We start from the raw sequence: 24,574 nt of genomic DNA, 5'->3' as shown, positions 1-24,574 counted from the left end.
GTGCTACAGGTTTTCATCTGTTGAGGGGCGAGGCAGTTTGAGTGATGCCAGACAATGCCACCGCGGTAGCTTATATCAGCAAGGGGGAACGAGGAGTCTTCCGTTGGAGCGAGAGGCGGCGCAACTGTTGCGGTGGTCTGAGGAGCATCTGGTGGTGCTATCAGCGGCTCACATGGCTGGAGTTCAAAATGTTCAAGCAGACTTTCTCATTCGACACTTCTTGGATACCGGAGAGTGGACTATGAGCGACATAGCATTTCAGGAAGTGGTGAACTGTTGGGTGTTACCCAAGATGGACCTGTTTGCTTCCGCCTTCAATGCAAAACTTCCTATGTTCTTCAGTCGTCGCAAAGACCCCAAGGCGCAGGGAGTAAATGCGCTTCTTCAATCCTGGCCAACTGGTCTTCTTTATGCCTTTGCTCCTTGGCCACTGATAGGGCATTCTACTTCAGAGAGTCGAGACACACAGGGGACGTCTGATCTTAGTAGCGCTGGATTGGCCTCGCAGACCGTGGTATGACGATCTTCAGCGTCGTTTTGTAGAGGTACCATTCAGGCTTCCGGTCACAAAAGATCTGTTGACGCAGGGTCCGGTTCATCCAGATCTGGGTCGATTCTGTCTTACAGCCTGGCTCTTGAACAGGCGAAGCTGACAAAGATTTTTCTGCTAATGTGATTGCTACTATGCTTCGTTCGCGTCGGCGTTCTACCTCTTTGAATTATGCTCGGACCTGGAGGATTTTTGAGGCGTGGTGTGAGGAGGTCAGTCTATCTCCCTTTCACACATCGGTTCTGCAAATTTTGGATTTTTTTACAGCTCGGTTTCGTCAAGGGTCTTGCTTTGGCTTCTCTTAAGGTGCAGATTTCAGCACGCTTGTTTTCAAGGGCGTGTTCAAGGAAGATCTCTAGCTAGTCACCCGGATGTACTACATTTTTTGAGAGGGGTTAATCTCCTTCGTCCTCTGTCTCGATGTTCCTTTCATCACTGGGATCTTAATTTAGTGTTCTCGGTCCTTACTAAGGCTCCTTTTTAACCTTTGTCATCTTGTACTTTGAAGGACTTGACTCTAAAGACAGTGTTTTTGGTGGCCATTGCTTCGGCAAAGCGAGGTTTCGGAGTTGCAGGCTCTGTTGTGTAGATCTCTGTTTTTGGAGTTCAGCTTGGACCAGGTAGTTTTACAACCGGTTCCTTCCTTTCTTCCCGAGTGTTGACTCGTTTTTATTTGTCTCAACCAGTGGTGTTGCCAGTGCTAGGTTCTTTCTCCGGGTCAGAGGAGATATGTCAAGTCCACGGAGGAGATGAGGCGCTCGGATTGTTTGGTTTCATCGGAGGGTCACGCAAAAGGGCTTTATGGCTTCTAAGCCTACTGTTTCCCATTGGCTGAAAGAAATGATTGTCTCGCTTACCTTCTTTCCAGAAAGTCGGTTCCGGAAGGGGTTAAGGCCCCCACTCTACCAGAGGTCAGGCAGCTTCTTGGGCAGAGCGTTGTCTGGTGCCTCCGGAGGACATTTGTATGGCAGCGACTTGGTCTTCTTTGCATTCCTTTTCTAAGCACTATCGATTGGATGTCTTGAGTCGTTGTCAGGTTGCTTTCGGGGCACACGACATTGGGGCTGCTAGGGTCCCTCCCTTAATCTTACTACTTTGTTACTTCCCATCCGTCACATTCTGGGCCGGTCCGGAGGGACGCTAAGGAGGTGAAATTAGGCTTACCTGCTCATTTTCTTCCTTTAGTCCCTCCGGACCGGCCCAGATCCCTCCCTTTAGGTATTCTGTGTCTTGAAGGGTTAAGTGATGTTTCTTTATTCGGAGCTGTGTTGCTGGTTTGTGGTTCCGATGTTATAAAAAAAAAAAAGTTATGGATTAGCATGTATCCTCTGGTGCTTGATATGCATTATTGCATATGAAATATTTGGAGGCACACACCTTATGTTGGCAATGTGCCGGTGGCTGCTCAGGCTTTCGAATGCACAGATCATTTCCTTATGGTTTATTTCTGCTTTGGTACTTTTATTACTGGATTTTTCTTCAGCTGGCAAGGGCTCTTATTGGCTCTCTAGAGACAGGTTTTTTTTTCTCAGTCTCCACCTGCTGGAAGTAGTGCACAATCCATCAGTCACATTCTGGGCCTGGCCGGAGGGACTAAAGGAAAGAAAATTAGCAGGTAAGGCCTAATTTCACCTTCCATTCTATTCCTGCATCTGTATCCCTCCTATTTCAATATAAGAATCAAAGCGGGTCGCAAAATTAAAACCTACTTACATCAAACTACTTATTGAAAAAAAAAACAACATAAAATCAAAATCTTGTTAAGTCTTAAGTAACACATTCTTAACTGTGGGCATAAATCATAAATAATTTTAAAAACCGTACATGCAACTTTAAACTCCACATGTGCATCAACTGGAAACCAGTGCAGATCTCGCAACAATGGTGTAGCTTGATCAAACCTTGATCAATTTTGCAGCTGTTCTGCATCACTTGCAGTCTATTTAGTAATTTTCTATTAATTCAAGCATACAAAGCATTAAAATAATCAATTGAGATAAAACTTTTGCTTGAATAAAACTCGAAAGTGTTCAGGAAATAATGATCCGAAGATCTTTCTCTTGGGTGCTAATTCCTAACTCAGAATCCAGTATTTTTATGCCTCTAATTTGGATTTTTTTTTCTGTGTGTATATATCTACAGTTTTTCATCTTTAAATTTTGTCGTATTTAAATGCTCAGTTCCTTAGCTCCTGCAGCAGATGAATCCAGGAACTGGTGGGTTATATTCGTCTTATCACAGGTGAAGATAGACAAGACTGAAGACAATGATACCAGACAGCTAGCCCCTGCATCAGTTAGTTTATCTCTATCTCCAGCAGGTGGTGAACAGCTTCTAGCCACCTCCTGGATTCAGGGTTCCTGGGGGTGCTCCTGGGCTGGATGGCCAGTTGAGAAAGGGGGTGATTGGCAGAGGGTTGGCATAACTGGTGTCCAGTTCCCTGCCTCGCCCCGCTATACCCCTTCTCCCAGTCTTACTTTGACTTGGCTGCCTGTTTCTGCTCAGTTTCTTTTCCTTCCTTGCAAACAAAAAAAAAACTCTTGAGCCTCTGCCATTAAAAAAACAGAAGAAGCCTGCACAATTTCTGATTGAGCTACTGCCTTTGTTCAGGGAGTCTTCCTGCTGGGAGGTCCTGATGCAATTGGAGCACCGGTGGCTTGGGTAAGTGCCAGTTCCTTTTTTCTCCTCGGGCGGTCTGATTTGAGGGATGGCAGCGGAGATGGTAAAACGCTGTTCCCGATGTGGGAACCGTCATTCAGCGTCTGGTTTGTGCAGCGCGGAGTTCACGTTCTAGTGGGGGAGGTGGTTCATTCCCCTTTTCTAATGGCGCGGTTTCGCATGGTGCACGCCTTTTTACTGGAGCCGCTGAGGCGGTTCCCGCTCCGGTTTTGCTGCAGGCTATTTCTCCACTTGAGACTGAAGTGGTGCCAGTAGTGGGGGGGGGGGGGGGGGGGGGGGTCTGGGATTACGTCAGGACCTGGGATAGTGATGGCTGTAGGGGCTGGAGACTCGGGGGAGGGGGGGGGGTTTCTGAGTTTGTCTGCTCATGCATCAGGCCTATGTGCACAAACATGCCCTCCCTCGGCCGTTATCGGCTCTGGTCCTAGTGGCCCTGTTGGGGATGGGTGATCTGGCCCTTAAGAGAAGGCAGGTGACCTCTTTGTAGGAGGTGGGGGTCTTTGATGCCAGTGATGGCTGTGCCTCCCTGGCAGCCAGCTGGCCTTGAAGACATGGAGAAGGGTGAGCTCCTCCATGAAGAGCCGAATGACCCCACAGGTCCGTCTCTTTCATAAGGAAGCACTGCCATCTCTTATCACTCAAGCCTTGGAAGCATTAAATTGCTAACCTGGAGGTCGCAGCATCTGCTGCGGTTAATCCGAAGATGGCTAATACTCTGTCGAAGGCATTCGCGGTACATGAGGCTATCCATGAAATGATTTCCGTTCAGTGGTCGGACATGAGACCATACATGAACTGATTTCTGTGCAGTGGTCAGACCCGGATGGGGGCCTTAAGATGGCTAATGCCATGGTGCAACTTTATCTGGTGGACGCCCTGGTGATGGTCACCAAGAAGACAACTCTGCCTGTGGAGGGTGGAATGGTGTTGAAGGACGTGCAGGATAAGACGTCTGGAGGCTTCTTTGACGTGATCCTTTGAGGTTGCTGCCCTGGCTCTTCAGTCCTCCATTTGTAGTTCTTACATGGCTAGAGCTTGTCTTAGCTTGCTTCACTTGATGCTGGCATATAGCCAGGAGGCAGATCTTTCTGGGGAACCTGGGTTCTCTCAGATGAATGTGGGCCTCGCCTATTTTGCGGATGCCTTATATGATTTACTATGGGTATCAGCCAATCTGATGGCATTGGCAGTTTCATATCAACTTTTGTGGTTCTGTCATTGGTCAGCGTACATGGCTTCCAAGCAGTGTCTTATCAAGTTACTCTTTTGGGGTAAATTGCTGTTTGGGGAGGACCGGGAAAGACTGTGAAGGACTTGGGGGATTCCAATTCCCAGCATCTCCCTTTTCAATTACCCCAATATTGACTGGATAAATGCTACATCAGGGAGCGCTAGGGAAGTAAAATACATATAATAAACAACTGCTTCTTGGAGCAACTGGTCCAAGAACCGACAGGAGGGGGAGCTATTTTTGATCAAGTCCTTAGTGGGATGGATGGCATGGTACGAGAGGTAACGGCGTGGGATCCACTGGGAAACAGTAATCATAACATGATCAAATTTGATCTGATATCTGGAGTAGAGTCACTAAAGAAATCTAATGTACCAGCATTTAATTTCGAAAGGGCGACTATGACAAAATGAAGAAAATGGTTAAAAAGAAGCTGAAAGGGTCAGCCACAAAGGTTAGAACTTTAAAGCATGTGTGGACATTGTTTTCCTCCGAGGACAAGCAGGCTGCTTGTTCTCACTGATGGGTGACGTCCACGGCAGCCCCTCCAATCGGAATCTCACTAGCAAAAGCCTTTGCTAGCCCTCGCGCGCCGCGCATGCGCGGCCGTTTTTTCTTCCCGAAAACCGGCTCGTGCCGGCCAGTCTTCTTTTGTCCGCGCTCGGTACAGTCGTGTTACGCCGTTCGCGCCCCTTAAGTTGACCGCGCGCGTCTCTTTTGACTTTTCGCTACAAAAAAAAAAAAGGATTCGGAAGAAGACCTTTTCGGTCTTTTTCCCTTCCTCTATTTTCAGTTTTTGCCCCGGTAAGTTTCTTTTCGTCTTCGGGGTAGGCCCTTTTGAGGCCTCAGGTCGAATTTTTTCTCCCCCTCTTTTTGGTGCCTTACGCAATCACGAGTTTTGATCTCGCCGGCGTGATTTTTCCGCCCATGTCATCGAAGTCTCCCAGCGGCTTCAAGAAGTGCACCCAGTGCGCCCGGGTAATCTCGCTCACTGACAGGCACGCGTCGTGTCTTCAGTGTCTGGGGGCTGGGCACCGCCCGCAGGCCTGTAGTCTGTGCGCCCTTTTACAAAAGCGGACTCAGGTAGCGAGATTGGCCCAGTGGAACGTTTTGTTCTCGGGCTCTTCGTCGGCATCGGCACCGGGAGTATCGAGTGCATCGACGTCGACAGCGTCCAGACCTCCGTCCTCGGCCGCGACTGCATCGAGTGCATCGAGGCATCGACCCTCTGCATCGGGGCTGAGACATCGGAAGGCAGCGTCGGTGGTACCGGGACCTCCACTTCTGCTGATGTCGTCGGACGGTGGTGCTTCGACTGGAGTGCAGGTGAGGGCTGTCCATTCCCCTGCTGGTGGCGGTGAGCCTTCGGGTGGGTCTCCCCCTACCCTGAGGGCTCCTGCGGCCCCGAGGAAGCGACGGCTGGATTCTACGTCCTCCTCGTCGGTGCCGGGATGCTCCGGTGACGTGCTTCGTTCCAAAAAGTCGAAGAAGCATCGACACCGGTCCCCTTCCCGTATCGGCACCGAGAGCTCTGGGTCGCCGAGGGAGTCGGCACCCAGTAGACATCGGCACCGAGAGGACCGCTCACCCTCTGTTCAAGAGGTGTCGATGCGCTCCACTATGGACAGCCCGGAACAGACTCTGACATCGACACCTGCATTGGCTTCCACGTCTTTCTCCACAGCCGCTCTGCACGAGAGTCTCCGGGCCGTTCTCCCAGAGATCCTCCGGTACCGGGGGTGCTTGTGCCACCGGTACTGTCGAGTGAGGCACCGGCTGGCCCTTTGCCCGGGGTGAGGTCTCTGACATCGATGCCGCGTGCGGTAACCCGACTGCGGTCGCCTCCCAGGAGGCTCCCCGATGACGTCGGCGGAGGGAGCTTCGCCGGTGCGGACGCGGGAGTCTACCTCGACGCTCACACCGTGGCCGTGGTTCCACGGAGTCGAGCCGGGCTCGGCTTCAGACACAGGTCCGTGAACTTGTCTGATACCGATGGTGAGGCCTCGTGGGAAGAGGAGGAGGACATCAGATATTTTCTCTGACGAGGAGTCTGAGGGCCTTCCTTCTGATCCCACTCCCTCCCCTGAAAGGCAGCTTTCTCCTCCCGAGAGTCTGTCTTTTGCGGCCTTTGTCCGGGAGATGTCTACGGCCATCCCCTTCCCGGTGGTTGTGGAGGACGAGCCCAGGGCTGAAATGTTGAGCTCCTGGACTATCCTTCTCCACCTAAGGAAGCGTCCACAGTACCCATGCATCATGTTCTCAACAAGACATTGCTGGCGAACTGGACCAAGCCATTAAGTAATCCCCACATTCCCAAGAAGATCGAGTCCCAGTACCGGATCCATGGGGACCCAGAGCTGATGCGCACTCAGTTGCCTCACGACTCTGGAGTTGTGGATTTGGCCCTAAAGAAGGCTAAGAGTTCTAGGGAGCATGCTTCGGCGCCCCCGGGCAAGGACTCTAGAAACTTAGACTCCTTTGGGAGGAAGGCCTACCATTCTTCTATGCTCGTGGCCAAAATCCAGTCCTACCAGCTCTACACGAGCATTAATATGCGGAATAATGTGCGGCAGCTGGCGGGCTTGGTGGATAACCTCCCTCCTGAGCAAGCCAAGCCATTTCAGGAGGTGGTCAGGCAGCTGAAGGCGTGCAGAAAATTCCTGGCCAGAGGGGTGTACGACACCTTTGATGTTGCGTCCAGGGCCGCTGCTCAAGGTGTGGTGATGCGCAGGCTCTCATGGCTGCGTGCCTCCGACCTGGAGAATAGGATCCAGCAGCGGATTGCGGACTCGCCTTGCCGTGCGGATAATATTTTTGGAGAGAAGGTCGAACAGGTGGTAGAGCAGCGCCACCAGCGGGATACCGCTTTCGACAAGTTCTCCCGCCGGCAGCCTTCAGCCTTTACCTCTACAGGTAGACGTTTTTATGGGGGAAGGAAGACTGTTCCCTACTCTTCTGGTAAGCGTAGGTACAATCCTCCTTCACGACAGCCTGCGGTCCAGGCTAAGCCCCAGCGCGCTCGCTCTCGTCAGCAGCGTGCGCCTCAGCAAGGCCCCTCGGCTCCCCAGCAAAAGCAAGGGACGAGCTTTTGACTGGCTCCAGCAGAGCATAGCCGACCTCCAAGTGTCAGTGCCGGGCGACCTGCCGGTCGGAGGGAGGTTGAAAGTTTTTCACCAAAGGTGGCCTCTCATAACCTCCGATCAGTGGGTTCTTCAAATAGTCCGGCAAGGATACACCCTCAATTTGGCCTCCAAACCTCCAAATTGTCCACCGGGAGCTCAGTCTTACAGCTTCCAACACAAGCAGGTACTTGCAGAGGAACTCTCCGCCCTTCTCAGCGCCAATGCGGTCGAGCCCGTGCCATCCGGGGCAGGAAGGGCTGGGATTCTATTCCAGGTACTTCCTTGTGGAAAAGAAAACGGGGGATGCGTCCCATCCTAGACCTAAGGGCCCTGAACAAATATCTGGTCAAGGAAAAGTTCAGGATGCTTTCCCTGGGCACCCTTCTCCCCATGATTCAGGAAAACGATTGGCTATGCTCTCTGGACTTGAAGGACGCCTACACGCACATCCCGATACTGCCAGCTCACAGACAGTATCTGCGATTTCAGCTGGGCACACGTCACTTCCAGTACTGTGTGCTACCCTTTGGGCTCGCCTCTGCGCCCAGAGTGTTCACAAAGTGCTTGGCTGTGGTAGCAGCGGCACTTCGCAGACTGGGAGTGCATGTGTTCCCTTATCTCGACGATTGGCTGGTGAAGAACACATCCGAGGCAGGAGCCCTGCAGTCCATGCAGATGACTATTCGCCTCCTGGAGCTACTGGGGTTTGTGATAAATTATCCAAAGTCCCATCTTCTCCCACTGCAGAGACTCGAATTCATAGGAGCTCTGCTGGATTCTCGGACGGCTCGTGCCTATCTCCCAGAGGCGAGAGCCAACAACTTGTTGTCCCTCGTCTCGCGGGTGCGAGCGTCCAGCAGATCACAGCTCGGCAGATGTTGAGATTGCTGGGCCACATGGCCTCCACAGTTCATGTGACTCCCATGGCCCTCCTTCACATGAGATCTGCTCAATGGACCCTAGCTTCCCAGTGGTTTCAGGCTGCTGGGGATCTAGAAGACGTGATCCACCTGTCCACGCATTTTCTCAAATCCCTGTATTGGTGGACGATTTGGTCCAATTTGACTCTGGGACGTCCTTTCCAAATTCCTCAGCCACAAAAAGTGCTGACCACGGATGCGTCTCTCCTGGGGTGGGGAGCTCATGTCGATGGGCTTCACACCCAAGGAAGCTGGTCCCTCCAGGAACGCGATCTGCAGATCAATCTCCTGGAGTTACGAGCGGTCTGGAACGCTCTGAAGGCTTTCAGAGATCGGCTGTCCCACCAAATTATCCAAATTCAGACAGACAACCAGGTTGCCATGTATTACATCAACAAGCAGGGGGGCACCGGATCTCGCCCCCTGTGTCAGGAAGCCGTCAGCATGTGGCTCTGGGCTCGCCGTCACGGCATGGTGCTCCAAGCCACATACCTGGCAGGCGTAAACAACAGTCTGGCCGACAGGTTGAGCAGGATCATGCAACCTCACGAGTGGTCGCTCAACTCCCGAGTGGTGCGCCAGATCTTCCAGGTGTGGGGCACCCCCTTGGTAGATCTCTTCGCATCTCGAGCCAACCACAAAGTCCCTCAGTTCTGTTCCAGGCTTCAGGCCCACGGCAGACTGGCATCGGATGCCTTCCTCCTGGACTGGGGAGAAGGTCTACTGTATGCTTATCCTCCCATACCTCTGGTGGGGAAGACTTTGTTGAAACTCAAGCAAGACCGAGGCACCATGATTCTGATTGCTCCCTTTTGGCCGCGTCAGATCTGGTTCCCTCTTCTTCTGGAGTTATCCTCCGAAGAACCGTGGAGATTGGAGTGTTTTCCGACCCTCATCACACAGAACGAAGGGGCGCTTCTGCATCCCAGCCTCCGGTCCCTGGCTCTCACGGCCTGGATGTTGAAAGCGTAGACTTTGCCTCTTTGGGTCTGTCATAGGGTGTCTCCCGCATCTTGCTTGCGTCCAGGAAAGATTCCACTAAGAGGAGTTACTTCTTTCTATGGAGGAGGTTTGCAGTCTGGTGTGACAGCAAGGCCCTAGATCCTCGCTCTTGTCCTACACAGACCCTGCTTGAATACCTTCTGCACTTGTCTGAGTCTGGTCTCAAGACCAACTCTGTAAGGGTTCACCTTAGCGCAATTAGTGCATACCATTACCGTGTGGAAGGTAAGCCGATCTCAGGAAAGCCTTTAGTTGTTCACTTCATGAGAGGTTTGCTTTTGTCAAAGCCCCCTGTCAAACCTCCTACAGTGTCATGGGATCTCAGTGTCGTTCTCACCCAGCTGATGAAACCTCCTTTTGAGCTACTGAACTCCTGCCATCTGAAGTACTTGACCTGGAAGGTCATTTTCTTGGTGGCAGTTACTTCAGCTCGTAGAGTCAGTGAGCTTCAGGCCCTGGTAGCCCAGGCCCCTTACACCAAATTTCATCATAACAGAGTAGTCCTCCGCACTCACCCTAAGTTCTTGCCAAAGGTTGTGTCGGAGTTCCATCTGAACCAGTCAATTGTCTTGCCAACATTCTTTCCCCGTCCTCATTCCTGCCCTGCTGAACGTCAGCTGCACACATTGGACTGCAAAAGAGCATTGGCCTTCTATCTGGAGTGGACACAGCCCAACAGACAGTCCGCCCAATTGTTTGTTTCTTTTGATCCCAACAGAAGGGGAGTGGCTGTGGGGAAACGCACCATATCCAATTGGCTTGCAGATTGCATTTCCTTCACTTACGCCCAGGCTGGGCTGGCTCTTGAGGGTCATGTCACGGCTCATAATGTTAGAGCCATGGCAGCATCGGTAGCCCACTTGAAGTCAGCCACTATTGAAGAGATTTGCAAAGCTGCGACATGGTCATCTGTCCACACATTCACATCTCATTACTGCCTGCAGCAGGATACCCGACGCGACAGTCGGTTCGGGCAGTCAGTGCTTCAGAATCTGTTCGGGGTTTAGAATCCAACTCCACCCCCCCCTAGGCCCATGTTTTTTCTGTTCCAGGCTACACTCTCAGTTAGTTGGAAAAATTGTTAGGTCAATCTCAGTTATGTCCTCGCCGTTGCGAGGTCCAATTGACCATGTTTGTTGTTTTGAGTGAGCCTGGGGGCTAGGGATACCCCATCAGTGAGAACAAGCAGCCTGCTTGTCCTCGGAGAAAGCGAGTGCTACATACCCGTAGAAGGTATTCTCCGAGGACAGCAGGCTGATTGTTCTCACAAACCCGCCCGCCTCCCCTTTTGGAGTTGTGTCTTCCCTTCTCTTTGTCTTGCTACATATGAGACTGGCCGGCACGAGCCGGTTTCGGGCGGGAAGACGGCCGCGCATGCGCGGTGCGCATTGGCGCGCGAGGGCTAGCAAAGGATTTTGCTAGTGAAGATTCCGATTGGAGGGCCTGCCGTGGACGTCACCCATCAGTGAGAACAATCAGCCTGCTGTCCTCGGAGAATACCTTCTACAGGTATGTAGCATTCGCTTAAAAATACCATCCTGGAAGCCCAGACCAGATGTACTCCATATATTAGCAAAGGTGGAAAGAAGAGCAAACGACAGCCAGCATGGTTAAAAGGTGAAGTAAAAGAGACTGTTAGAGCCAAAAGAGCATCCTTCAAAGAATGGAAAAAGGAGGAAGGGAAATGGGACGATATACCGCCTTTCTGAGGTTTTTTTTTCAACTACATTCAAAGCGGTTTACATATATTCAGGTACTTATTTTGTACCAGGGGCAATGGAGGGTTAAGTGACTTGCCCAGAGTCACAAGGAGCTGCAGTGGGAATCGAACACAGTTCCCCAGGATCAAAGTCCACTGCACTAACCACTAGGCTACTCCTCCGCTCTTAATCCGAATGAAGAAAATAAAAGGCAACATAAGCATTGTCAAGCTTATCATTTATAAAGAAGGCTAAAAGTAAATTATTCAAAACCTAATTAACTTCCGTAAAGCTCTGAAGACACATCTCTTCAACATGACATACCGTAATGATTCATAATTGGACTGTAATTCTCCACCATATACTTAACAATTAGATTATTTTCTCCCTATATAGTATTGCCTAATTTACTATGTATTCCATGTTCAATATGTAATACCAGTTGCATGTTCTCTTTTGTATCTAATTGTTCATTATATCATCCATGTTTCTATATATATTACCAATTGTAATGTACCAATTGTTAATTACATCATTTATGTTTCTATATATATTACCAATTGTATCTGTACTCTGAAATGGCATATGTCATGACAGAAATTGTAAGCCACATTGAGCTTGCAAATAGGTGGGAAAATGTGGGATACAAATGCAACAAATAAATAATATGAAGAAAAACTTGTTGTGCAATCCATAGTAACACCTTTTCCAGGTATATCAGAAGTAGAAAGTAGGGAGGGAATCCATGGGGGACCGTTAGATCATAAAGGGGCCCTCAGGGTGAACAAGGCCAGAGTGGAGAGATTGAATAAATTCTTTGCTTCAGTCTTTACGGAAATGGTTTTCAAGAGTGACAATTCGGAGGAACTGAAAGAAATCCTGGTGAACCTGGAAGACGTACTGAGCCAAATTAACAAGTTAGAGTGATAAATCACTTGGAACAAATGACATAAACCCCAAGGTTCTGAAGGAATTCAAAACATGAAACTGCTGATCTGTTGTTATTGATCTGTAACCTATCGTTAAAATCGCCCATAGTACCTGAAGATTGGAAGGTGGCCAATGTAGCGCCAATTTCTAAAAAGGGTTCCAGGGTGATCCGTGAAATTACAGAGAAGGGTGATGAATGTGATAAAGGGGATGGGACGACTTTCCTATGAGGAAAGGCTAAAGCTGCTATCGCTCTTCAGCTTGGAGAAAAGACGGCTGAGGGGGAGATATGATAGAGGTCTATAAAATGATGAGTAGAATGGGTAGACGTTTACTCTTAAAAAAAAAAAAAAAATACTAGGATTAGGGGCACAGGATGAAGCTGAGGCAGGCACAAAAGGGGACACCCCTCTCAAAAACAGACCACATCCGGATGACTGGACAAGGGCTTGCTCCTAACACGCCCCTAAAAATAAGCCAAAGCTGCCAACTGCACCTTAAGGGTAGCCAAGGCCAAACCCTTCTCAAAACTATCTTGCAGGAAATCTAAAACCTGCAGCACCAAAGCACTTACAATGTTCTGTTATGGCATTCGCCATTCCAGGGTAAGGATACAATAGGTATTACATAGAAACATGGAAGTCATAATTGAATTAAGCAGACAGATGTGAGAAATCATTCAGAATAGAGGTAGAGTGGTGATATGTTAGTTTTAGTTATTGATCATTGTTGTAAGCCTTGTTGAAGAGATATGTCTTTAGAGATTTACGAAAGTTAGTTCGTTCAAAGATTGTTGAGTGGCAGTGCATTCCACAACTGCGTACTCGTGTAGGAAAAGTTGGACGCATGTGTTAGTCTGTATTTTAGTCCTTTGCAGCTAGGGAAGTGAAGATTGAGGAATGTGTGAGCTGATCTTTTAGCATTCCTGGGTGGCAGATCGATAAGGTCTGACATATAGGCCGGGGATTCTCCGTGAATGGTTTTATGAACTAGGGTGCATACCTTGAACGTGATACGTTCTTTGAGAGGAAGCCAATGTAGTTTTTGTCTTAAGGGTTTTGCACTTTCGTATTTTGTTTTTCCAAATATGAGTCTGGCTGCAGTGTTTTGGGCTGTTTGAAGTTTCTTGATGATTTGCTTTTTACAGCCAGTGTAGAGTGCATTGCAGTAATCTAGATGACTCAGCACCATTGACTGTACCAGGTTGCGAAAAATGATCCTTGGGAAGAATGGTTTTACTCTTTTGAGTTTCCACATTGAATAGAACATTTTCTTAGTTGTATTTTTCACATGACTTTCGAGTGTAAGATTTTGGTCGATAGTGAGTCCTAGAATTTTCAGGGTATCAGAGATGGGAAGGGAGAAGTTTGGAGTGGATATTGTAGTGAATTTACTTGTGTTATATTGTGAAGTGAGTATAAGACATTGTGTTTTTTCTGCATTAAGTTTTAATTGAAATGCATCCGCCCACGAATGCATGATTTGGAAGCTTTGGTTGATGTCGTTGGCGATCTCCTTTAAATCCTGTTTAAACGGGATGTAAATCGTGATGTCATCTGCATATATATATGGATTGAGGTCATGATTGGATAGTAACCTGGCTAAGGGTGTCATCATTAGATTGAAGAGGGTTGGCGAGAGGGGAGATCCTTGAGGTACTCCACATTCAGGTGTCCATGGAGCTGACATATCTCACCTCCAACGTTCTGAGGATGCCTGGAACCGTGGATTCCAGCCACAACTGCTCAGGAAAGTGGAGTAGATAAAAGTGATGTCATTCCTGAAGTGCCACTGATTGGCTGCTATGACATGCTGCAGGACGTTCAATAGACAGGAGAGGAAGTGAACAAAGCAAGTCTATGGTAAGCAAGGAAGCCCGTTGGTTAATCTCTGATTCCACTCCCCAAAGCAGCCGTCATTCCTATACACTCAAAAAAAAAAAAAAAAAAACCTAGGAGCTGCTTCTCATTGCCATTTTTACAGCTGTTTCCACTGGACAAAAGGAGGGGGGAGACACACAGACCCTGCAACTGGGAGGGGGACCCTGCAACTGGGAAAAAGGGAGGATGGGAGGAGGGGGACCCTGCAACTGAGAGGAAGGAAGGGGGGGACACCCCTGCAAATGGGAGACATGGGAGGGGGGGGGACGACCCTGGAACTGGGAGAGAGGGGGGATCCTGGCACATACTCTCATTCTCACACACACACTCGCACCCAGTCTCACTCTCTTTCTGTCACACACACACACTCTCAACATACACACTCCGAGGAAAACCTTGCTAGCGCCCGTTTCCTTTAAAGCAGAAACGGGCCTTTTTTACTAGTATCAGTATATATTATAGTAATCAAGTTTGCTGATAATGAAGGAATGGATGATAATGTTTATGGTTGGCGCGGGGGGGGGGGGGGTCCAGAAATGGCCAAATTTGCCTCATTCTATAAAAACAATCCTTGACTGCAGAAACGTGTAACTCGAAACTAAAATAACTCCCAATATTTTGGTGTTTTGTTGAGTAATAGAAGAGGAGCCTAAGAGAATGGAGTGAGAGGATGACATTTGTCTCTGAGAAAGCAGTTACTTATAGCAGATGTTCTCCAAGGACAGCAGGCCAAGTATTTTCATTTACACTCCCACCTCCCCTTGGAGCTGCATGTGTGGTGGGATGCACTGGGCTCTGTCATATGATGTCACCCAAATGAATACTTGGCCTACTGTCCTCAGAGAACACCTGCTACAAGTGAGTAACTTTGCTTTTCTTTGGTGACACAGAAAGGATAGAATGGCACCAAAGAAAGCTAGATATCCAGCTCTATTTCTTTCTATTTGTGAAACATTTTTAATACTTAAATCTTTCTAGATTTATGTCTCTATATATTTAATTTAAATCCTGCTCTTTGGGATGGTTTACTGTGGTATCTCTGGTTTGTGCCAAGGGCAGTGGAGGATGAAAATTACTTGTCCAGCTTCTTTTTCTGTGAACCCACTGTTCGTTTTGGCTTTTTTTTTTTTTTTTAAATTTGTATTTATTGATTTTCAAAAATATTAATATTTGTATAAAACAAAACAATGAGGAAGGTATGCATAAGTAAAGTTGCTCAATAAAACAGGATGTAGTTAGCTTATGGCTAAGGTTTACTGTGAACATGAGATGGGAGTAAGAAGACAATATATACTGAGTGTAAGTAATTAGTTGTGTTGAAACCACTGTTCCCCTTTCTCACAAGCTATATGCCGTTTTTTCTGAATGCTACTTCTGGAGAGATGAAATGTGGAGAAAATTGGTGAATAAGGCTATCCCTTCCCTCTGTCCTGCAAGTAAAACTTATGTATGTACACACCACACACAGGTTAGAAAGAATGCTATGAGCCACGTTCCATGTGCTTTTCCAACTTGTTTATATCATGAATATGTTAACCAGCATAGGTCCTAGTAGCAATGCATTGGGCTCAACTACTAATCCTTTTCATTTTAGTCCTCATCTTTGGGGGGGTTTTTTTCTCTTAACCAGTTATCAAACCAGTTATCAATCATGAAAAGACCCTGAGGAGTTTGCTCATGAGAGTTTTTATCAGATGTCTTCACAAAATCCAAATTCATTAGATCAACCTGCTTACCTTTATCCATTTTTGTTTAGGGAAAGAGGATGGGACTTCTATACTGCCTTTCTGTGGTTACATCAAAGTGGTTTACATATTATATATACAGGTACTTATTTTGTACCTGGGCAATGAAGGGTTAAGTGACTTGCCTAGAATCACAAGGAGCTGCAGTGAGAATCAAAACCAGGTTCTCAGGCTGCTGTACTAACCACTAAGCTGCTACTCCAAAACAAAAATTGATAAAGGCAGGTCTCTTTAGTGAACCCCTGCTGACTCAGTGATTTTTTTTTTTTTTTTTTAAATAGCTTCTTCTATTTTGCCCAGAATTGACATTGAACGTCCTGGTCTATAGTTTCCTAGATCACTCTTAAAGCCCTTTTTAAAAACTGGCTCTGTTTTTTGCCACCTTCCAATCCTCAGTTACTGTGTCTGTTTTAAATGATAACCTATTACAGTACTAATAGTCTGTAACCTAACAATTTCATGTTTGAGCTCTTTCTGAACTCAGTGAATGCCATCCTGTCTGGGGCATTTGTTACTTGTTTGTCAATTGCATTACAGTGGTTGATTACTGTTGCATGTTTCTGATATGGGTAAATATCTGAGGAAAACAATTTTAATTTTTTTAACCCCTTGATCATCTGGAATAGAACAACATTGACTAGAGCAATGGAAGAGAGCTAAGAAAGCAGGCTTAAATCTCACTGATGCTCTTTGTGACCTTGGAAAGTCACTTAACCTTCCATTGCCTCAGGTGCAAATTTATTATAATTCCCCTGGGACAGGAAGTACCTATTGTACACAAATTTAATTTGCCTTTAACTACTACTGAGCTAAAGCTAGATATATATGGATGTATATGTGCACCCATTTTACCCCTCAAAGGTTTTCTGCTTCAAATATACTTGAACAGGATTTTATTGCCTCTATGGCAAGCTGTTTTCAACAGTCTCTCGGCCTGTATTTTTTTGCTGTTTTAACTCTAATTCACCAGTGCATATGTAAATCCCTATTCCTTGTTATCTATATCAGACCAGTCCAGACTAATGGGTTGTGTCCATCTACCAGTGGAAGGAGACAGAGAAAATAGTTCCAAACCTCCTCCTGATTCTGTCATTGTGGTAATCTTGCGAGGACCTACACATCTATGTACCATTCTAGCCAAGAGTCTGCTACTCTTATTTGCAAATCTGTAAAGCTGATATTTATAGTATGCAAAGGACTTCTTGGCTCGTTCATTCAAGAGCTCATTCAGTGCCTGTCGAGTTTCTAGCAATTGTGTCCTAATCTGTAAAGCATGCCCCATACCATATTGCCTCCAAAGAGAAGTCACCCTCCGCTCCAGGCGCAACACCTCTCAATGCATGGCTGGAAACTAACATAAGAGATGATCTCTGCCTGAAGAACAGCCTTCGCCGATTCCCAAAATAGAATTGGATTAGCCCTGTGAACTTCATTGTTATCTTTGTAGTCCTGCCACTTGGAAAGCAAGAGCAGTAAAAACTGACTATCCTTGTGAAGAAAAGGAAGAAATCGCCATGTACCAACCGGGGAGTGAGGGCTGCCCACCTGCAATCTAAGTTCTACCCAGGCATGGTCCAAGATCATTATGGGCCCTATCCGAGTTTCCATTACTAAGGACAAAAACTCCCGCAAGAGCAGCACATAGTCTATTCTAGGCATTGTAGAATAGGCCCTGGAAACATGCGTACAATCCCTCTCTAAAGGGTGAGGTGTTTGCCACACATCCACCATATCCAGGGCAGCGCATAACATGGAAATACCCCTCTCAGTTCTGGTCAGCTCCCTCCCCGTCAGCTTGGATCTATCCAAAATGGGGTCAGCTACATCATTTAGATCCTCTCCCGACAGGACTGGCACTTCTCCTAAATCATGAATCCTGCGAATGACCTGGGTAAAGAACGCCCTCTCATAATTGTTGGGAGCATATATGTTACATAGCAAAATGGGTTGTCATTCCAGCACCACAGAGGCCAGAACAAATCTTCCCTCCGGGTCCACTACCACCTGTTTGGTTTCTACATTCAAGCCCTTTCTGATTAGGATTGCCACTCCTCTCCTACCCACCGCCGGGGAATCAAAAATCTCACTCACCCATCAGCATTTCAATTTGGCATGCGCAGCCTTCGAGAGGTGGGTCTCTTGCAAAAATGCTATGGAGGTGTTTTTGTCATTGAGAGCCTTTAACAGCTTTTGCCGTTTAATCGTGGAGTGTATTCCCCCGACATTCCATGTAGTAACTTGTAGTGTTGCCATGTCCCACTAAACAAGTAAACATAAAAAGAGCTGTCCCAATTGTTTGCCGTACCAGGGGGGTGCGCCAGCCTCCACCCCCCCCCCCCCCCCCAGCAAGAGACTAACAAAAAAGATCCACCAGGGCAGAAATCCAAAGGGCGATCCAGATAGCGACCAGACTGAGCGCACACACTGACCAAACCCACCGCCCCCCAACTCTTTGCTGTTCAATTTCCATCCCAGACCCCTTCCCTCCCTGTCCCAACCCCTCTTGTCCCCATCTCAACCAACCCTTAAGCTTAACCCATACCGTGCTCCTCTCCGAAGCACCCCCAACAACCGAGTCCAGAGCAACCCTGTAGTTGAGCTGGAGCTTGCACTGTTTTAGTATGCCCATATAATTAGCACTGAAATTCAGCCCAGAGTTCAGGCATTTATGAAATTGTCCGTTTTTAATTTCAAGGGAAAGATTTGCAGTCCTGTGACACTGTTTCTGCCTTATCAGACAGAACATGATATTGTTCCCATAGCATTCCAGCAGAGTGGGTCCCTTTGGCAGGTGACATTCGTCTGTTCCCATGGAAACAAGTGTGATACTGCAGATGTTGAATTCTTACTCCCTTTTATTAGCCAAAATGGGGGGGAAAGCTTGTGAGTGATGTATGTGACATTCAGACAGATATTAAAATCCATTTCTTGAATGGCTGTGTTTGGTTGGCCTGTCTCTGGGCTGCAGGAAAAATGTTCTTAATGGTTGGCTGTATTGAGGTTTTTTAACTATGAAATCCCACGTGGTGTGATCCTGTCCACAATCCAGCTTGTGGGAGGGAATGTGGAGAGATGTGACTGATCAAAGCATCTGCCATTGCTGGCCCTGTCCCTTTAAGAGGTTTTCCAGATTCCTGTCATAGAATGGCTGCCGCAGGGTTAACCCAGCATTTGGAACCAGTTCAGACTGGTTTTCTGGAAAGTGCTTTGTATGTCAGACTAAATGCTGGGAAGGGTCATGTGGTCACGTGGATCCCAGTGATGTCATGGGATCAAAAATTGACTCGTCTCTCTTCATGTATATATATATGTGTAGGTTTTGGGGGGGGGGGTTTAGGTCAGTTTTCTGCATTCAGGTTTGATTGCAATGATGTGTGGTGTTCGCTGTCCCTTCAGCAACTAAAACTGTAAAGTTTTATTTCGGAGAAGAAAGATCCCACCCCCCCCCCCCCCCCTGCTCTTGTCACTAATCAGTTAACTGTGGTCCCATAGGACCTGACAGAACTTCCTGCATTGCTTGAAAAAAGTCTGCCTGGCTCTTCTAGGACAAGAGGAAAGCCTGACTGTAACTTTTCTTATGTAGTTAACTTGGTCGAGTTAAAGTAACATTGTATGTGATATTAAATGCTGATAACATTAGTATCTTATTTATTTCTAGTTATTAACTTTATCCCTGAAATATGCTGCCAGATTTCAGAATTCTCCTGCAGGTTTTACTAATGTTTCATACTTTTTCTCTTTGTACTTGCTAAAGCAATTCAGAAGATCTTTTGTCTGCTATCAGTACCCCCACCCTCTCTTACAAACCAAGGCTTGCATTTTTGCTTGTAGTCCTTTAACACTTGTAAAATAAGCATGGCCTTAAACCTGTGTTAGAATAATGTCAAGTCAGAATCACAGCAAATGATTTGCTGCTGGAAGTTGCTGTCGGAGCACTTCTAAAAGTGACTTGCCAAGGGCCCTAGATCTATCCCCTCCTGATCGGTAACCTGGTCTGTTCTCAGTTTGAGGGATACTCAGCCCAGTCTGTGCCCCTCAGTTGTATGAGAGTTGGTAGAACCTGAAGAATTTGAAATAGGCTTTCAGTACACCTACAGTCCCAGCTAGAGTGAAAAACGAGGATCCTAGCAAGGATATGCAGTCATGGGCACCCCATGGCAACATACTATCCCAGTACCGATCAGGCAGGGATGTGACATGTGATAGCATTATCCATAATTAATTTTGTATTTCAAGTAGGGGTGGGCAACGATTTATGATTGATCTTGTAATTAAAAATACGTTTCAAACAAAATGTAATACTAAACTGAAAATTAGTGGCACAAAGTGGCAGATGAACTCGTAATACTTTTTAAAATTTTATTCACACAGTTTCTCTCCTGTCCCCCTGCCTAGCCTTCACCCAGCTTCTCTCTCTCTCCCCTTCGTTTACCTCTAGATCTGGGCTTGGGCTCTAGATTTTTTTTTCAGTTTCCTCTGCACAGCCTCAAAGATGTTTTTAATGCTGCCTTGTTTTCGGGATTCTTTTGTTTGTTTTAACCCAGGCTTCAGACTTTTTCAGCTTCCTTGGCACAGCCTTAAAGTCATCATCTTCTCCTGCATGGCCAGGCGCTGCAGATACTTGAACCACACCTTGCAGGAAGTCTGGGAAGTCTCGCGGTTTCAAGTCCTGGGAACTTCGCCACTTCCTCCATGGTGCAGCTCCAGTATCTGCAGAGCCTGACCATGTAGGGGAAGATAAGGGACTTTGAGGCTATGCTGAGGCTGGAAAAATCTGTAACCTGCGTTTAAAAAAAAAAAAAAAAAAAAAGCATCATTAAACACCTTTTGCGTTAAAAAAAAAAAAAAATTAACACGATTGCCCACCTCTAATTTCAAGTACTGTATCTTTCTATGACTTGATCCTGAGGATAACCATGTTCTGTTTCTTTTCATTACCAGAACCCCATGATGACAGAGGAGGCATGCCGGACTCGGAGTCAGAAGCGAGCTTTGGAGCGAGAAATCACCCAAAATGACATGGACAGTAAAAAAGTTAAAATAGACAAAGGACTGCCAATGGCAGATATGAAAATAGAAGGGGATCTTAAATTAAAGACTGAGCTTGGTGTGGGTAAAGTCCAAGGATTATTGAAAGGAGGGGAAGTAAAGGCAACAATTAAATTGGAAGTACAGACAGGAGATGAACCTGTGGACATGAGTACCTCAAAAAGGTGAGAGCTGAGCACCACTTTGACCAGGATCTTCTTAGAATGCCTCTGAGCCATGTACCGGACGCACCTATCTTAATATGTCTTGTGGTTGAAAGAATGCAAGTCTTGGTACTTCATATTCCTTCTGGTTGACGTTACATGCCTGTCAATGGTGGTAAAATGCATTTTACTCCCACTTAACAGCTATCTGGATTCCTCAGAGCAAAAAGAGCAAACCAGGAACAAAATAATTATTTTTTTTGGTAACAGCACACATTATTAAGTAAATAGGATGATGCACTGTGATTGTTGAGTGATGTCTGCCTGGTAAAAGTGAGTTGGTGGAAAAGGGGATTATTGAAGGCCTGCCAATGTTTTCCACATTGCTTTCTGAGTGGCGTCATGTGTAGTAATTGCATTTACTTGTGATTATTAAGCATTTTTCTCCTGTTGTGCTGTTTTTTGTCTGGCCTGGGCTGTAATACAGGAAATTAGGGGGGAGGGAGACAAGTTGGGAATCCCAGTCTTCAGGCCCTAGATAGCAGAGAATGAGGGGAGAATGAACATAGCATGAAGGGGGATTCATCCTTGGAAGTGGAAGCAGAAAGAAGTATAATAGCCTTCCACCAGCTGTTGCAAATAGGTAGTGCAGCACTGACAGAGGCTTTAGATTCCTAGATTTTGATGAGTTAATACTTACGGAAAGAAAATAGAGGGAAAAAATGGTTTCCTAAGCATTTCATTCACATCAGTCTGTATAATTGGGTTGTCACTTTCCTACCGGCAAATGGAGATAGAGATCTGAGATTTCCAGGGATATCTCCAAACATAGGCTGATGCTCTGCTGGAACTTTCCAGTATTTCTCTACCTCCATCAAATGGTAAGGTTGTTTTGTAGGCTGGCACTGGTCCTAGCTTTGGCTTTCCATGCCTTCTGTTCTAGTGCCATGGTCAACCCTAACTGTCTCGTTTCTGACCCCTGTCCATCAGCTGGAACAATCAAGCATGGAGCTATGACTCCAAAACTACTACTACTTATCATTTCTAAAGCGCTACTAGACATACGCAGCGCTGTAAACTTGAACATGAAGAGACAGTCCCTGCTTGACAGAGCTTACAATCTAATTAGGACAGACAGAACAAACAAGAGATAAGGGAATATTAAAGTGAGGATGATAAAATAAGGGTTCTGAACAAAGTGAATAAGGGTTAGGAGTTAAAAGCAGCATCAAAAAGGTGGGCTTTTAGCTTAGATTTGAAGATGGCCAGAGATGGAGCTTGACATACCGGCTCAGGAAGTCTATTCCAGGCATATGGTGCAGCAAGATAAAAGGAACGGAGTCTGGAGTTAGCAGTGGAGGATTTACCCAGTGAACGGAGTTCCCGGGGAGGAGTGTAGGGAGAGATGAGAGTGGAGAGGTACTGAGGAGCTGCAGAGTGAATGCACTTATAGGTCAATAAGAGGAGTTTGAACTGTATGCGGAAACGGATAGGAAGCCAGTGAAGTGACTTGAGGAGAGGGCTAATATGAGCATAACGACACTGGCAGAATATTAGTCGTGCAGCAGAATTTTGAACAGATTGAAGAGGAGAGAGATGGCTAAGCGGGAGACCTGTAAGAAGCAAGTTGCAATAGTCTAAGCGAGAGGTGATAAGAGTGTGGATGAGGGTTCTGGTAGTGTGCTCAGAAAGGAAAGGGTGAATTTTGCTGATATTATAGAGAAAGAAACGACAGGTTTTAGCAGTCTGCTGAATATGTGCAGAGAAGGAGAGAGAGGAGTCGAAGATGACCCCCAAGGTTACGAGCTGATGAGACAGGAAGGATGAGTGTTATCCACAGAAATAGAGAATGAGAGAGGAGGAGAGGTTGGTTTAGGGGGAAAGATGAAAAGCTCAAACTTGGTCATGTTTAGTTTCAGATGGCGCTGAGACATCCAGGCAGCAATGTCAGACAGGCAGGCTGATACATTGGCCTGGATTCCTGCTGAGATTTCTGGTGTGGAGAGGTAGATCTGGGAGTCATCAGCATAAAGATGATACTGAAAACCATGGGATGAGATCAGAGTACCAAGGGAAGAAGTATAGATGGAGAAAAGAAGAGGTCCCAGGACAGATCCCTGAGGTACACCAACTGATAGTGGGATAGAAGTAGATAGAGGAGGATCCACTAGAGTATATGCTAAAGGTACGCCGGGAGAGAGAAGAAGAAAACCAGGAAAGAACAGAGCCCTGAAATCCAAGTGAGGACTTCAAGGTTCTCGGGGGGGTGGCATTCAGGCTTAGTCTCCATGGGGCACTTGCCTGCAGTGGTGCCCTGCAGCTTGCTTTATTTCCCTCCTATTCAGGAAAATAGTTATAAAAAAGAAAAAAGAGAGCAAGCCTGTTAGGTCTTGGTGTGGGGGAGGGAGCAATAACTAAAGCAGGGCCAAGACACCTTGAGAGCCCAGGGGGATTACAAGGGGTCTGTGGAGAGCTGGGCAACAGGCAGGGGCATACCGGCCTGAACAGGCTGTTGCTGCTGATCTGTCTGCAGGAACTGGCAGCTTAGGAAGTGACATCTCAATTTTTGCTTTCTTAGAAATGGCACTGGTTGATGTATAGGAGATGAATTTAAGGGCAGCTGGTCCTGCCTCTGGCCAGCCCTCAGAACCCACAGTCCTAAGGAAATGAGGACCATTTTGTCCTCAGCTGCTCCTCTGTCATCTGTTTTGCTGCATGAGAAGATGTAATTGAAAACTGTTCCCAAGCAACACATACTGGGATTAGTAGGAGGGCCGTGCTTCCAGAACTGGCTCGTATGGTTCTCCTCATGAAGTAGGCCCGTAGTTGTGGTGATGCCACCACTCCTGAGTGAGGATGAAGGACCTTTGGAGGTCATGCCCAGTTGGAAAAAGCAGCTCTGTGCTGTCCAGAGTACAAGGACTTCAGTTGTCTTTCAGAGCATCAGGTGGCCTGATGATTTCTCCCTTCTAGAGAATTCAGCAGCAGATGTAGGTTCAAACCCAGAACCTCATTGGGTGGAGGAGGAAGCACCCTCTGGTCATTTGGCTCCTTAGGAAGGAAGAGCTTCCCTGTGTGATTGATGTCATTGGTGAGTCACTGTAGCTGTCTCTGCTCTGGGGCCAGATAAAGAGGACCCGCTTCTGAGGGGCTGGTAGGGCCCACCCCCCAGGCCTTTCCCCTTCCCCAAAATGGTTGTGTGCATTATGCTGATGGACTGAGAGTTCCCAGAGGGGGCCTTTAGTGGAGGAAAAACTCTCGAGAGGCTTTAGCCCTAATAGTGGAGGAGATTGACAAATATTCGTGGGCCCCCAAAGTGTACATCCTTGTTACATCTGTGATCAAGAAGACCACAATCCCTGTTGAAAGAAGGTCAGCCCTCAAAGAGGCACATGAGATGTGGAGCATCTACTCAAGCAGGCCTTCTTTTGACAGTGGTGGGGGTTCAGGCAGCCATCTGTGATTTCTCTTTGGCTCAAGCTTTACTATGTTGGCTACAGCAGCTACCTGATTCCCTGGAGGTGGTGTGTTTGGAGTCCACTGCTGTTTTCCATGGTGGTTTCCTCTATGACCTGGTTTGTATTTCTTCTCATTCAGTAGCCTCCGTGGTTTTGACCAGGAGT

The 24,574-nt window shown here is 47.1% G+C and overlaps 1 protein-coding gene across 5 annotated transcripts in view; it reads left to right on the top strand.

Moving 5' to 3' along the window:
• GATAD2A (GATA zinc finger domain containing 2A) overlaps positions 1–24,574 on the top strand; it is a 268,656-nt gene that overhangs the window by 149,090 nt on the left and 94,992 nt on the right. For all 5 annotated transcript variants that reach the window (XM_030218021.1, XM_030218023.1, XM_030218020.1 and 2 more), the window contains exon 2: positions 20,701–20,972. In XM_030218021.1, coding sequence (XP_030073881.1) covers positions 20,707–20,972 — 266 coding nt within the window. In that variant the 5' untranslated portion in view covers positions 20,701–20,706. The remainder of the gene's footprint in view (positions 1–20,700; positions 20,973–24,574) is intronic.

This window comes from Microcaecilia unicolor, chromosome 11, assembly GCF_901765095.1.
Source record: "Microcaecilia unicolor chromosome 11, aMicUni1.1, whole genome shotgun sequence".
NCBI classification, from domain to species: domain Eukaryota; kingdom Metazoa; phylum Chordata; class Amphibia; order Gymnophiona; family Siphonopidae; genus Microcaecilia; species Microcaecilia unicolor.
This window is presented reverse-complemented; position numbering and strand designations above follow the sequence as displayed.